This window comes from Sturnus vulgaris, chromosome 1 (assembly GCF_052056855.1).
Source record: "Sturnus vulgaris isolate bStuVul1 chromosome 1, bStuVul1.hap1, whole genome shotgun sequence".
Lineage (NCBI taxonomy): Eukaryota > Metazoa > Chordata > Aves > Passeriformes > Sturnidae > Sturnus > Sturnus vulgaris.
The window spans coordinates 48,484,250-48,500,161 of NC_142243.1; the positions used below are offsets into that span (position 1 = coordinate 48,484,250).

At 39.8% G+C, this 15,912-nt stretch overlaps 1 protein-coding gene across 16 annotated transcripts in view; it reads right to left on the reverse strand.

Moving 5' to 3' along the window:
* The window catches only part of ELMO1 (engulfment and cell motility 1), a 321,603-nt gene that overhangs the window by 16,939 nt on the left and 288,752 nt on the right, over nucleotides 1-15,912 (reverse strand). For all 16 annotated transcript variants that reach the window (XM_088166186.1, XM_088166250.1, XM_088166262.1 and 13 more), the window contains 3 exons: nucleotides 15,635-15,747; nucleotides 7,757-7,864; nucleotides 4,188-4,270 (listed from right to left, as the gene is read on the reverse strand). In XM_088166186.1, coding sequence (XP_088022312.1) covers nucleotides 4,188-4,270; nucleotides 7,757-7,864; nucleotides 15,635-15,747 — 304 coding nt within the window. The remainder of the gene's footprint in view (nucleotides 1-4,187; nucleotides 4,271-7,756; nucleotides 7,865-15,634; nucleotides 15,748-15,912) is intronic.

Consider the following 15,912-nt stretch of genomic DNA (forward strand, 5'->3'; position numbering starts at 1 on the left):
TTAATGTATTGCCAAGGCTACAGGAGACAAAGCTATATTAAATCCTATTGTGTTAAATCTCCATGGAGGTTGCAAGGACAAACAGTGCTGGTGCACTCAGCAAACCAATGGCTCAGGGCTCACATGGCCCTTTTGTGTTGTAGGCATGTCTCTCAGCCACACATTATTAAGAGTGATGTCCCTCATTACAGAAACAAATCTAGTCTGCCCACATGAACCTGGCATTGTCTCCTCACACAGTGTTATAAATTACTGACAGAATATGCCAAGTAATGCCACTGAGGTTGTAGCTCTGGAAAAAGGGCTTGTACTGTTATACTGTGATGTTACTGAATTTCATGAAGGTCAACAATCCCAGAGGCCTGACTCCTGTAATATTTCCTTTGAGAAACTCCAGCAAATATAACTTCCTCTTCACCTCAAAAAGAGAAAAAGGAGGAAAAGGAATCTCTGCTTGGAAGAGGAATGTGTCAGGATGTCAAGAGTTTGGTCATTTCCAGTCAAGCAGAGAATGAGAAAGGACTACATTAAGGGCACCAAGCTGCTCTTTCTGGGGAAAAGTGTTATTTTGGCAGCCCTGGCTACAGCTCAGCTTCTTTGCTGACTGCCCTGGACTCTAAAGACTTGGGAAATACAACTTCCAGGTGCCAGCATCTCTGTTGCTTTATGCACAGCAAACTGTCAAGGAAAATGGAAGCCAAAGGAGCTGGAATTGCCAACTGGCCCTCCACACTGACACTTGTCTCAGTGGTTGAGCTGGCTGACTTGTCAGGACCCCCACCTGGTTTTGTTACAGTCCCATCAATGACATGGAGAAGCTGGCAATTCTTAAAGGAGAACTGGTCAATCTTTATCAGCAGTCCGTAGTTTTCTCTTCTTTTTTTTCTGTTCTACTTCTCAATGTTTCTCACAGTATTTTTTCACTTAAGCCTTTTCCACTTGTTTCTCCTATCCCTCTGGTTTTTTTTATCTCACATTCCCTCCAATCTCTTCCTTCCTTCTTTGTTTTGCTTTCCTCCTCCTGCACCTGAAACTATTGAACTCACTCCCTTGGCACTCCTAATTCCTTCCACATGTCAGACCTCTGCCTTTCCATAGGCATTTATCAAAGGTAACAGCACTGGGACCCACAATGTGCCTCTCTTCTGAGCTGAGCTGAGCTGCGCTGCAAACAGAACAAGAGACTCTGTAATGGCAGGCCAGTACTTCCCACTCCTTGGGTTCAGCTCTATGGGGGAAGCTGTTGTAGGTGGCATGAAGGGGAGGTTGCTCCCAACAAAGGCCAGGAGACATGAACAGGCATTTTGGGTGCCAATGGCAAAGTGATCCCATGCAGCTGAAATGACCTCACTACTTTCTGCTTGCACTGTCTTCAACAGCCTCAAAACACTCATGCCTTTACTGAAGGCTGGGGCCTCGCTGTATTAAGTTTGCTTGCCAGTCAGAAGATTTGCACCAAAGAACTATCTGCTGCAGGTAGCAGCAGGAACTTGTTATATATAATATGGGAGAGGAGAGGAGAGGAGAGGAGAGGAGAGGAGAGGAGAGGAGAGGAGAGGAGAGGAGAGGAGAGGAGAGGAGAGGAGAGGAGAGGAGAGGAGAGGAGAGGAGAGGAGAGGAGAGGAGAGGAGAGGAGAGGAGAGGAGAGGAGAGGAGAGGAGAGGAGAGGAGAGGAGAGGAGAGGAGAGGAGAATTTCAGCTGCAAAAGGCAAAAAGCCAGAAACCTGCCACATCAGCAGATAAAAGACGCTTCAAAATATCTGGCCATGTTTTTTTCTAATTCTTCTGTCATGCTTTATTTTGAAGACTGCAAAATCTAACGTATTTAATTTCCTTGAAAATCATTGGTACTACTTGTGAGTCAGAAATAGGGATTTAAAAATTAAACATAATTTAAAAACACAGGCAAAATTACAATGGATTCAGCTCTGGTCCAATCACATCGTTCCAGCTTTATATGCATGCAAATTCCAATTCAGTTTAATTCTTATTTCTTTCTAAATTGTCCTCCTGAAAGAACAATGGCCATGTCTGGCAAATGAAGAGATGCTGAAGCCTTTATTATGGACATTTTGCCAATACCAGCTATGCTCGTAGCATGGCATTCTGCCATTCAATTTTCCTTTCTGCCAATGAATGAAATTGAGGTGGACATTATATATATATATATATATATATATATATATATATATATATATAGAAAGAAAGCACAGAATGAAAACGCCTCTTAAGAATACTTCACTGATTGTGAAATTTCAGAAAGTGAAAGGTTTCATACACCAAATTCAGCTGAATTGCATTTTGTGTCTGCCTTCTTATAAATTTTAATTGCATAATCCGTATATAACTCGATATGCTGCTAACAACATGTTATTCCTATATCAGTTAAACAGTTGCATATTGTGGCTGACAGTTTGATTGGGACGACAGAATAATTAAAAAATTCAGTGCTTCTCAGAGGAAGAAACAAGGCATTGAGGAAATTAAAAAAACCTCAAATGCACCAAACCAAAAACCCCAAACGCTATCAAGACCCCTGCACCACATCAGAAACAGTAAAACCATCACAATTGCCATTGTCTGGGTCACAAATAGAATGCTCCAGCCAAGGATGCAGTCATGCTATCTATGAATTCCTGATCTTCACATTCTCAGCCAGAAGTTTTATACCGGTACAAAGCAATTTTACCTAAGGAAATGGGGCAATGCTGAGAGCTTAGGACAAACTGATCTGCAGCATTCCTATTTAACATTAAATACTATCTAGACATTACTGCTCCATAATGATGACACATTTCCATCACTGCCACCCACTGCTTTCCATCTTTCCCTTTTGTGTGGGCATATAAGTGCTAAGGCAAGGAAGAACTAACAATATTTTATATGAATCATATAAATGTCCCAGCCAAATGTGTTGATGGTTCAGCTGTAACATGAGGTAAGAGTTGTATGTAATCTATTGTACTCGTGTGTGTGTGTGTGTTTGTGCTTTGATTCAGAAAAACAACAAGGAAAAGTACTCCTGGGATTTTTTTCCCCTCACTTAATATGACTTTTTCCTTTCCTACCATGTAAAGCCAATGTTGAAAGGAGAGAAACTTCTCTGTAAGAAAATGAAATGCAAAAATATTCAGGATGCTTTGCCTATCTGTGCACAGTTAAGAAGTTGCAGCTGTGAGGGTATAACTAGTTGTGTGATGTAGCTTTGACAGTGCTTTCTCAATTTTTATGGCTCCTATCAGAACTGCTTTTTCCAATTTTATCTAAAGTGTTGAAGCAGGAATTCTTAATTCACTATTTTATCCATCAAAATCTCCTTCTGATCTGACCCAAAATTTCTCAGTTTCAGGTAATTAGAAATTCTGATTCAAAACCTGTGATCTGGCTCCCAGATCTCTCAGGGTGTTGTTCTAGGTCCAACTGAACACCATTGCATCCTGTAAGGTGAAAGAGACAACCTGATAGAAAATTTATTAACATACCTCATAGCATATGGTATTCACCACTAACGATGCCAGACATTGCTAGTAACTCAATTTCTTCTTGATGTGGTGACAATTCTTACTAACAAAAACTCAGCAAGATTCTGGCACTGCACTATTTTAGTACTACTGTCAGCTTACAGTTCTTGCTCTGAAACTCTGAAAGGTAGTATATAGCTAATTTAAGCTGAATATTGTCTCCTACACGTTTTTTCTCAAATGAACTGCTAAGCATGTTCTTACATGCCTCCCTAATTACCCAGGATATACCTTACAGCTTTTTGTTGGCAGTTATTTATTTTTCTACCTGACTGGACCTGCAGGTATCAGCTGGACATTAATTGCAATTTTGGCATGTGTTCACTGAATGTGGGTTCATCAGAGAACACAGCTGCAACAAACTATTTATCAGAGACAACACAGGAGTAGGTACCACCAGCCACTGCTGCTTTGCTTTAGAGATAGAACACATCACTACTAAAGACTATTCTAGTTGTGCCCTGGCATCTCTCATGAAATATGAGCAAAGAAGGCTAAGCTGTCCCAACAACTTAACTCAAATGGTTTAAGGTGGAAACAAAGAGTGTGCATACATGGAAATGTGGCAGGCTGGAATGAAAAATACCTGTGTTACTTCAGGGAAGATCAAGTTGACAAGCTTTGTATTCTGCACAGTAAGTTTTCATAACAATTTGAGAACCATACCTTGTTTTGTTTAAGAGCTCCTTTCTCCTTCATGTGTGGGCAGTCCTTCCCAGTCACAACAGCTTTTATATCTGCCACTGGCACTGCATTAAAAAGAAAAAAATCAAACCCCAGAAAATTAGTTAGAAGCAAGGTATGTAAAAACTACAGTCTAAACAGAGGCAAGACTAATGTGTTAAAAATTGCCATGTCCTTTGCCATTTCCAGCCTTTTGTAAAAAAGAAAACTGGAAGAAAACAACTAACACAGGAACCAGTGAGTCTTGACAAAATTTCAGGCATCTGGATAAAAGTCTGCAAATGCTTTTTCTTGCCTATTTAGACTACCATGGTTAAGAGTGTTTCATATAAATGCGCATCTTTGTCTGGACAGTATGTATACTCATGGATCTCAAAACCATATAGTTTTCTTCCCTGTTAATGTAATGTGCCTGCTCTGTTGTTGCTCTTTCCTTAGCATCCAGGTAAAGTCTCTACTGGAGAGAGGATGCTGCACAAGTTGGACCTGTCAATCAGTGCTGTTTTCCTTCTTTTAAAAGCCTGTAGGAATTTTTTAAAAATAGTTTTCTATTTCACTTCCATCAGCAATTTAGTTGCTTTCTGTTACTAGCAGGAATAAGGAGTACTAAGGCATATAATGAGCCATTCCAATTGCTTTAAAATGTGAAGCAATCAGAGATTATGGGGGCGAAAAGAGAGGTAAGAAAAAATACTGGAGTCTGCTGCCACTCAGTGTCACAGAGTGAGGTCACTAAAGCATAAAGATAAATTTCTCTGAGTTTCAAGTGGAAGTCAATTTTCCAAAAGTTATTACATAATGGAGAATTTGTATGCTTTACAATACAATATGGTCCCTGAGTGACAGTTTCTATAATCTATAAATAATCCATTATGTTTATGGCTGCGGAAAAGTATCTTATATATAGAACAGGATAGTAATATGAAAACCTGTTACTGCCCAGTTCTTCACAAACTCTAATGGAAGTAGTGAAGTGCATTTACTCTTCTACTGGGCACAGCAGCACTATATATTTTATGACCGATTACCTTAGCCCTACAGCCAAACAGATGGTATGGGTTGTAAAAGACATTCTTAAAGTATTTGCTTCGGATGGAAAACTGAAAAGAAAGGAAATAATTTGACTCTTCACTACTCAACTTCTTTTAGTCTCAGAATTTTATGCTGTAGGCCTGCTGATTTTTTATGCCTCTGACAGTCCTGTTTTGGAGAAGAGATGCTGTTTCTGAGAGGAGAGAGTGAGACTGCAACTATGGTAGAAAGGTCTTCTTAAGATAAAAGAGTTCTTGCCATGTTTTGAAGAGGCCCAGAAAAACAATTTCTCTATTTTTATAAGATAAGGTTTTCCGAGGTCACACCTCTCAACCAAAAAGGCTTTTCTCCAGGTTTCATACACTTGATCTGTGTGATCTAGAAAACAGTTACTGTAGGAGATCACAGACTGATGTGACATCGTAATCTTTATTTATCTGGAACTTGGCTTATGCCTTACTTTAGAAAAAAAGAATCAAAGAGTTCAGGAGGTAGCAGAAGTTGACTACAAGATGCTGGGGGTGTGAGCACAGATGTGATGTGCTCACAATAGATAAACCCTTGAGAAAGAGGGCGGCTGTTTTCTGTCCCAGCTGGAGTCTGCATGGCTTCTTAATTCTGCCAGCCTGAAGAGAGCAGTGACATTCACAGAAGTGAAAAGGTCAAAAACCCACACATTTATTTTTGGGGATAGAGACTAATCATTCAGGCTTGGCAAAGAGTACACTAAATGCTTGATGCTGCTTCTCTTGGTTCTGTTTTCCTACCCATCTACTCTCTTTTATCTGTGGACTTGGCTCCAAATGCTGAGAAGTTGATCATCATATTCAAACTTTAAGAACTCAAAAATCAATAATCTGTCCAGAGAAAACCAGAATATTTATGAAAAGTATTCTGTAAAATGCCCAAGCCAGTTTGGTCTGATATGTTTCAAACAATAGTGCCACTTTATAATCTTGTGACTTGCAATATTCTCAACTTTGTTTAATGAAACTCCATCTAATGTGGGTAGCACTATGGTAAATCTTGTATCATTCATAGCCTGAAAACCTGAGATACTGATGAAATAACCACCTCTTTCTGAAATTGCATTGGTATCTACTCTGCCAGCAGCCATGCTGACAGAACCATGTGGGTCTGGCCCAATGGTTTCCAAAGTAGGAGCCTTCTGCCCCCATGGGATCCTGACATTCCTGAGTAGGGTCAAGAGCCTACAGAAAATTCAAGTGCCAGATGACACTCACAGTCAGGGTCAGGGATTTGTACACGGAAGTGTGCTTCAAGCAAACAAATTTGGGAAGTGCTGGTCTTGTAACTGTGCCTGCAGTTCAAGTGTGACTTTCATTCTTCTGTCACTCTGACAATACCGGAACATTCTATGACTATTTCTCGAATCGTCCACAAAAACCAGTCTCTTTCTGTGTCAATGCAGCAATGTGAGGCCCTGTCCTACATTCTGCCAAGACTGCAGTAAGACTGTGGAACATCCTTGAGGCAAAGAAAACAAGAGAAAGTGACTACAAACTGTCAGGGCTCCAGCATCACACAGGCTTTGCTTCTCATACTGCATCTGGGAGCACGTGGACATTTTAAAAGGGGCTGCTGGCTGGAGACAGGTTAGGGGAGGAAATTTCACATCATTCCCCAGTTTTCAGGCTGGAAAAATTTCAAACTTCTGAAAAGTTAGTCTTTCTGCCACTCCATGAAAGAAGTGAAACTACTAGCTGAAATACCTGTATAAACGTTTCTGATTTGATAATGCCAAGGATTTTCAGAAAAGAACAAAAATATATTATTCCTTATTCAATGCTTGATTTCTTGAAGTCACCTCCCAGTGACAGAGCTATACTCATTATTTCCACTATCATAACAAAGCTTCCCTGGATTACAGGTTAAACCCCTACAACTCATGTTGAAGTACAAAGGAGAAATCACTAGAGTATGATGGTTCTGAAGAGCTCCAAAATTACTTTTAACCATAAGAAAAATCCCAATAAATCCTCTGGTAGGAGCCACCACAGAGACAGCTGGTAGGAGCTGCCACAGTCCTCTCCCAGTTGGCTACACAGAAACAGTGAGGTCTTCTCAGTACTGTTCACAGTGACCTGTCACCTTTAAGTCCACTCCTGACAATAACTAAAAAAACCTCTGCCACGTATTCCTCCTCTAGTCACTTGACTGCCTGTTTCCATGGACATTGCTTCTCAATATTTTGTATTGCCCAAGTATTTTTGACATCTGCAGTTAGATGAGCAATGAAAATAAACTGTGTTCCTCCTAGAAAGACATGACCATTTCCCAGCTGAATGAAATTATAAACTCATTGAAAAGCTTAATGCAGTCTTCACACACACTTGCCAAACCCAGGAGAGTGGTGTTTGAATGCAGGAGGAAATGTCTCCTGCTCTTTATCTTCATAAAGAGAGCCGCTCCTAATATTAAGAGAAACCTACTACAAGTTATAAAGAAGAACTATCATAAAAGAAGCAGAAGTGTCACAATCTTTGTCCATGACTTACATTTATCTTGCAAGGAATCATGAGGGACTTCTCCCTGTGGACTTTCTTCCAAGTCTCCGTAGTGCAAGACCTTGTGATTAGGTGAAAGTCGACAATACCAAAACTTGTCTGTTGAAATAAGCACATTAGGCAAGGTCACTGACATGTCTTCATCAGCTTTACCAAGAGCAGAGGAGAAAGCTTACTCAGACAAGGTGCTACAGGGAAAGGCTGCCTTTGCTTTCAGAAAAATAAATGTGTGGGGTATATATAAGAAGGGTGGGGACTTTGCTCAGTAATTTTACTAATTAATTTACTAAGTAATTAAATGAAGCTGGCATTAATCTACAAGGATTTTGTTATTGACATAGTCACTGGCTCAAAAAAAAAATACTAGTGAGAAAATATGGACTTAGTTTTGCCAGATATTATATACCCTCATGGCCACAAGACTAGCAAAGTAACTACTTTAACTGAATAACTTTAATTTACCCATAAAAGATACAATTTTTAGCACCCACTTTGTGAAAATCAAGCCCTAACAGCTGTCTTGTGTGAGACACCCAAAAACTGATAAATTTGAAATATCCCATACTTTATGAAAATTATGACTCCTGTCTCTTTTAATAGACATAGGAAAACACCCCCATATTTATGGAGATATTGGACCTAATAAATATGCAAGGACTTAAAAAGCAGATGTTAAATCTCTTGTCCTGGAGATAACTCCATGCTTTGCATGGTCACAAATATATGTGTGACCATGCAGTTCACACCCCAGTTTGCATTTTAGTCCTTCCTAAGAGATGCACATTTACATCTCCTGACAACTTGTGCTTCCCAGGACATAATTCCCTCTAACAACATTTGTTAAAATCTACTCCTGTGAAGAACATCACCTTTGCAGATAAAGGCCACCACGCTGCCTAGTGTGCAAGGATGGTACTTGTCAATTCCCTTTCTGAAATGGGAAGAAAGAAAACCCTTCCTTGTCAGAGCACGTTCTATTTAATAAGTAGATCACATAATATTAAGCTGTCTAAAATATAATCTTGTTACATCCAAACAATCTCCAAAAGCTCAGAGCAAGGTTGCATGTTAAAATGCCAGTGGAGGTGGGGCAGAGGGCTTCTCTGGCTCAGTGCTTCCCTGTACTGGCAGTGCTGATGCTGTGCCAAGCAGCAGCCTGAGGGACAATTTAGGGGAAACGTTAGCATTGACAGCCCTGTGGCACTGCACTTGTTGGGAGCCTCAGTTTGGATAAAAAATTGGAGAAGCAGTAGAACCAGAATATGTGAACTCATTTAGGGTGTTAGCAGAGGAAGGGCTTCTTGGCTGTCTGAGTAAAACATTGCTTCCATGGACCCAGCTGCTTCCTGGCTCCAGGCCTCTGGCCAGTCTCTTAAAATGTAATGCAGTAAAACAGAGGCAATTGAATGATAAAAATGAACTTTCATATGCCCTTTTAAATTTCTTTGTCCCAGTGGATAAAAGGTTTGGGGGAAAAAAACTCTACACCCTTCAAACTACTTTCTGAGTGTGCAGCCCCTTCTACAGAAAGGTTTCAAAAAACCTTACAAACCCTCTGGCAAAGGCTCAAAATGGCCATAGGAGAGATTCTGGTTATCAACTTCACAGGCATGCAAAACACTGAAAGATTTATGATGGAGAGCCTGAGATTATGCTCTTGTGATGCATACAAGAGCTGCTGAAATATAAGCATCCCTGGACTGTATGCAGAACATAGAGTGGCACAGTATGGGATTGAGAAGAAGACTCCACTTGCAAAATTTTTGCAGGGAATTGAAACAAGAGCAAGTAGGAGCCCTCATTCAATAGACTCTCATCTGAAGAGTACACACACAAGCAACTCGTTAGGCAGTTTGTGTATCTCGAAGGATGTATGTGAAAATTTTCTAGATTCATACCTTTCACAGGGATCTCTACCAGAACCATAGCAAAGCCTGATACTTAAAAAATACACACCATGGAATCTGATGGTTGACCATTATGCCTAAAGAAAAGCCTCCAGTAGCTGCAGCAGGAGGCTTTCATACCTAGCTTTAACTGCAACCTCATTGTTTATTGGGCTGTACAAAGTAATACAGCTTTCCAACTCTAAAATTGAAAAAGTAATTTTTTCTTAAAAACTGATGTAGTTTCACTACCTTCTCAGTGACCTGGGAAAAAAGATGTTCTAACTGAAAAAAAAAAAAAAAATTACCATGCATTCCTTTCAATTTATCACACATGGAGTTGCTGTCAGCACAGGTTTGGCTCTCTTATCTCCTAGGGGTTAGTATTTTGGTAACCTTGGCTCTTTCAATGCCATGCTTCAATAATAAAAGAGGGGAACACCTTTCCATGAAAATACTTTGTTTTGGGAAGAGGTGGCTCAATGGCAAGAAACCCAAGCTCTGATTATTTGAGGAGTCTTTTCAGCAATTCCTCATAACCCAAGGTTAATTAAAAACTAATGGCCATAGACTGTAGCTTGAAGCATGTCCAGCACAAATCTCCTGTGGGCTCACTAATAGCTCTGCTCTGCCACAGCCTTGCTGTCAAGGGGAAAGCCCTTAAATGAAAGCTACAAATGGAGCTAACAAGGTTTCCTCAACCACAGACACTAAATGACCGCACCAGCCAGGCTGAGGAGGGTGATAGCATGCTGCTAGGAGAAAGGACTCTTGTTTCTACAGCCACCTCAGCCTTACCCATCCTGGTTTTCGCTTCAGCAGTACACGATGCTACAAATAGTGTATCAGAAAATATCCCACTCACATGAGGTTTCGGTGCCTTGGAGGGGAACAGTTTGAAACTGGATGCAGCTATTTTACTGTAGTGCAAGTGCTGAACACAACTATATTGGAAAAGTAGTGTATAGCATGATCCTGCAGTCAAAACAAAAATTATATGAAATTGCTTCCACCAAGAAAAAGTGTGAAGAAGTATTAATTACAGAACAACACATGTGAAGTTGCCAGCATTTACTTTGAGCTCTAAATTGATAAATAAAAAAGTAAGCAGAAGAGAAAGCTCTTTTCTACTATGACTCAAAAGTGGTGTCTATAAAACAAAGAAAAACTACTATCCAAAGCCTCCAAAACTCTTAAAACAAGGTCTGAAGAGTTGAAGTGTTACAAAAGGCTTTAAAGATGGGACAGACCTTCCCTATCAGTCCCTGTACTCTACATCTGGCAGATCCATGTGCATGTGCCCAGCTGGAACAGGGCAACTGTGTGTTCAGGAAGGAATGGGGTTTGTTTTGGTTTTAGGCACAGGCTTAAGAATTTTCCCCAAAGACTAGGTCTCTTCTGTGGCCTGTTTTGTATCCAGCGTTACTACACCTACCTCCTGCTCAGAGCAAGAAGCTGTAGGGAGGGCAGTCACTAACCACAGTCTTTAGAGATGATGTGGACTTGATATTTCATCATAATTTTCAGACACTACATTATTTACACTTTCCCATAACTCCTTACGTCTTTCAGCTCAATGACCACTGATGCAATCATATTAGGGTGCTAGAAATTCTTCTTTGGGAAACAGAATTAGCTATTCTGGTTTTTAATCTGAAAGTTTCCAAGCAAATTGTTCTGATTTTTCAGGTATTTGCTAGAGCAGCCAAGGGGTTAAATACATCACAGCACATTGTTGAAAATTATAGATGAGGTTAAAAAAAAAACTCAAATAACAAAATCAGCTACAATTTGGCTACAAAAATAATATTCAAAATTGTGAACAAATAACTGAGCACGGACTATTTTGCTGATGGGCTACAGAGTGTGTTTCCAAGTGCATTAATGGCCAATGACTCATATGACTCTAACAATACTATTCCAGGTAAAGGACTGCTGTGGTTAGTGCAGATGCGCTCTGTTGTTAGAATCTGGGGAGGAAATAGCTCAGATATGCGCAGACAGAAGACTGAGAATATTTTTTCCCAAGATATGTTCGAGGTTACTATAGAAGTTTTTTGTCCAAAGAAAAACATCCTCACAGATTTAGCAACAGGAATGTACTTTTAAATATATCTGTGAAAACATATGCAGATTTTGTATCTATATATGCATGTTGCCATGCATATTTTTTCTTTTTCTTTTTTCTGTATCTATGAAAATTGTATTGACATTTTCACTACAACTGGTCTTAACTGTCTAGATCAAGCCAGGAAGCACTCCAAAGAACTGGCAAATAAATGACCTGTGGCATTGTTGGAGGCATATTTGGTTAACTGGCTCATCTCGGCGAGTCATGCTCTCACAGAATATTAGGGTTTTTTTTGTGGTACTATGGAGACTAGGATGAAGTAGCAGTAGAAAAGAGCTTCGCAGAAAAAAGTCAAAGTGCATGTTGTTGTTCAGAATTGTGAGTTACTTATTGTAGCAAGAGATGGAAAACCTGTCTTCACTTGATTTTTTGTTTCAAGTTAAGCTTTCTCTTTCCAGGTTATTTCTATGGCACCTTGTGTTTTTAATTTAATTATGTGTATCACCAGGGTTTCCCTTCTTTCAAAAAATTACTGTTTGAGAAACCTCATGTTGGCTGAAAAACCACTTCAATAACATGCAATTTCTCTACAATCTTTATAAAGGTAGAAAGGGAATTTATTTTCAAGGGTGCACCCAGCAACATATACTACAAGTGTACTGGATGACAGCATTAGAAGTATCTATTATCCTCAATAAAATGCCTTTATCTACTACTTAGCTCTACTGGAAATAATAACTACTGAGGGTGTAGAGTGCTTGGCACTTCCCTAGTCTTCTCCCTATTCTTTTAGGAATTATTTATGGAAGGAGAAAGCTGAAGAGGTCTAGCTGTCAGAAGATGTTCATGGTCCAGGAACAAAGTGGAGGTTTGCAGAGCATGATGATCTGCTGTTGAACAGTGATCAGAAGAATAGGTTAGATTTTACTGTTTCATTTCCAAATTATTAAGATCCTTAAGAAAAACCCAGGAGTTTCTGCTGCAGTTCTCCTATGAAAACTTTGCAAGGGACAGGTCATGTATTTTTCAGAAGTGCTAAGTATCCTGTTGGGGCAACAATGATAGTTCTGAATTTCAGCTACAGAGAGATCCTGCTATGATAATCCTGTACTGAAATACAAAAAGTAGAGATCTGAATGTAGATACCTCATGGCTTAATCTTCAACATCCCCCCAGTGAATCACCTGTTGGATTGGAGGCTTTCCAATGCTAAGTATATATGAAAGTGTTTAATCTCTTCTCAGAAGACCATAAGAGGCTGTAAACTCCCTTCTCATTTTTTTTGTAAGTAAATTTTTTCAACTTACTGTGACTAACCATGTGTGTCCTACCACATGTTCAAACAACAATCTTAACAGAAGTTTACTCTAGAGTCTTTATCATGGGTTAATTATCTTTAAATGGGCAACTGAATGCTTTCAGCTTCTGTATAGGGCACGTGCCGGTTCTTCTTGTACAGATCTGCAGATTCCTGACATTTATTCCAGGTTTGTCTTAAAGGGAGAAAAGAATCATAGCAAAGGCAAAAAAAGCATATACATACTTTAGTGTAATGCCTACCTGATCATGCTACTCTTACAAGTAGGTTGCCACATAACAGGCAAATCGTGATGTCTCAAGCAGTACTCATTTCTATTTCAGTTCCATGTCAACCTAGATGGACCACGTCCTTTTTTGAGCCTTGATAATGCTCCATGACCAGTGGGTTCAGTTGGAACACCAGGCAAGTGACAAGGGCTCCTGAACCCCCTGAGGTAGTACCGGGCATTTGTACAGGGAGGTGAGTTGCAAGAGAGGAGATGGGGAAGTGGGACAAAGCTAACAGAAGACACACTCAGAATCTGGAGCTTCTACTATTTTTATTGGGACATTCAGAGGATTTATCTGAAAGAGACTTTCACAATGGTTAGCACCACTAGGTAAACCTCAGATCCTCCATTCATTTTACTTCATCTTCTAATTCTTGACATCAGGACAGCCCTGGTTTTACAGTTTCTGCTGCTTTGGGGAGCAGGAGACCCCGAAGGATAAATGCTGATTTCAAGAGAGCTTCTACTCTCTGTCATCAGCCAGTATTGGCTATTTGGACTGTGTCAGGCACTGCACATACCTAAAAAAGGATCCCTATTGAATGGCTTATACACTAAGCATGCTTCATTAAATCATACAGTGTCAGGTCACAGAATCACAGAGTATGCTGGGTTGTTAGAAGAGATCCAAGGTTAATGGAGTCTAGCTCCCGGCCTTGCACAGAACCATCTCTAAATGTTACAACCATGTGCCTGAGAGCACTGTCCAAATGCTTCTTGAAGCTGTGACTACTTCCCTGGAGAACCAGTTCCAGTGCCTGACCACACTCTGAGTGAAAAACCTTTTTCTAATATCCAACCAAAACCTCCTCTGAACTCAGCTTCATGCCATTCCCTCAGGTCCTGTCACTGGGCATTACAGAGAACAGAACAGTGAACATTACAGAGAACAGTGTCTGCCCCTCCTCTTATCCTCTTGAGGAAGTTGCAGACTGCAATGAGGTCTCCCCTCAGTCTCCTCTTCTCCAGGCCGAACAGATCAAGTGACCTCAGTCTTTAGCTTCAACTGTACTCTTTTAAGTTGAGTGAATTTATACTCTCTAGGGCTCTTGATCCTATAAATCATGATCTAACAATTTAAGATAAAATAAACAGTCTATTTTCCTCTTGGAGATCAGCAAAAAAAAAAATTTGGTACAAATCCTGCTTCTTCTATTGAATTTGAGTCATTTGGATTAAGGTTTTGAGAGGAATAAAATAAACAACCCTCACTACTGGTAGCCAGACAAACTACACATTATTTTATCTACTTTCATTCCATGAGTACGCTGATGAAGGAAAAACATGTATCATGCCTCTATACAGTCTATACAGAAATACACAGTGGAATACTGACTATCTTTTTGTGCAGTGGGCTTCATAGGTGTTTGTATGCATGACAGAGAGGTTATAAATAATCTCCCTACATTAAGGAAAATTGCCTCCCTGTTTCTAAGGAAGGAGGCATTGCAGGAATACTTCTCTCTGTGAAGAATGCACTTTCCCTCAATTATCCTGAAGGTCTCAAATATTGATCCTTGACAGTTCTTACTCTTAGCTTTTGTAACTTTCTAATTTGTTCTGTATTTACAAAGGAAAATAAACAGGAATCTGAATCCTCACAAAATGAGGAGCTTAAAGGGAAATTTTTGGATATGTTTTCTAATTAATTTGCTGAATTTACACTATGTCCCTATTACATTGTCTGGAGAAAGAAGTGTGCCTCTCTGAGGGGAAAAGAACCATAGGGAGTTTTACTGTATAGAATGAGCAATGACTCATAGAATTGGGAGAATAATCTTCTCATATCAATTAAGTATTCATATGAAGGTAGACAAATTACTGATGTAAGTGCTTTCAAAAAGCATGTTTAAACATCATAATATAATTATATGGCAATGTAAGTCTAAACCAAAGGCCAGGCAGTAATAGAGGGAGGGGTGCAGAATGAACTTGTTGCATACATAAAGGTGATCAAAGACCAGGAGATTCAAATTCAAGTTTCATGTGTTATTCCTGCAAAGACGTTGCTTTCAGATGAACAAGAAGTCTGGACATTCAGGTAGAAATCAAAATATTCATTTCAGAATGTGAGACTGCTGCTTGAGATTTTGTCAAAGGCTGAACTTGTTTCAGATCATTTGTGTGATAAGGCTGAAACCAGTTTCAGGGAAACAGGAAATCCTGAAAATCTTTAACTTGGAGATGCTTTCAGATGCCTCCTGGTAAAAGCAATCAAGACAGCACTACAACCAAGGATTCTGCCAGTGAAAACAGTATTCCTCAGCTCAACCTTCAGACCAAAGCGACAATATAAAGCCAGACTAGGGAGTCTGGGCGGTACCTTGCCGACGCCGACTGTTGAGTTTCCTAAAGCAGGTGCCCTCCACAAGTCGATTGAGACGTTGCTGCTTGATCAGTTCTAAGATCTCTGGCTGAATCTTTTCCTTTAGTTCCCTTGGGAGAGAAAGTAGGCACTTGTCAAATTCAATCAAAACCCATCCTCCTTCCTCTGAAATAGTCTCACAAGATGTTTCTGAAAGGCATTTGAAGAGAACATCAGTCACAGAAAAGCCCAGGTCAGAATCTAGTCTGTCCCAGAAAAAAAATCCTTTTTCTTTT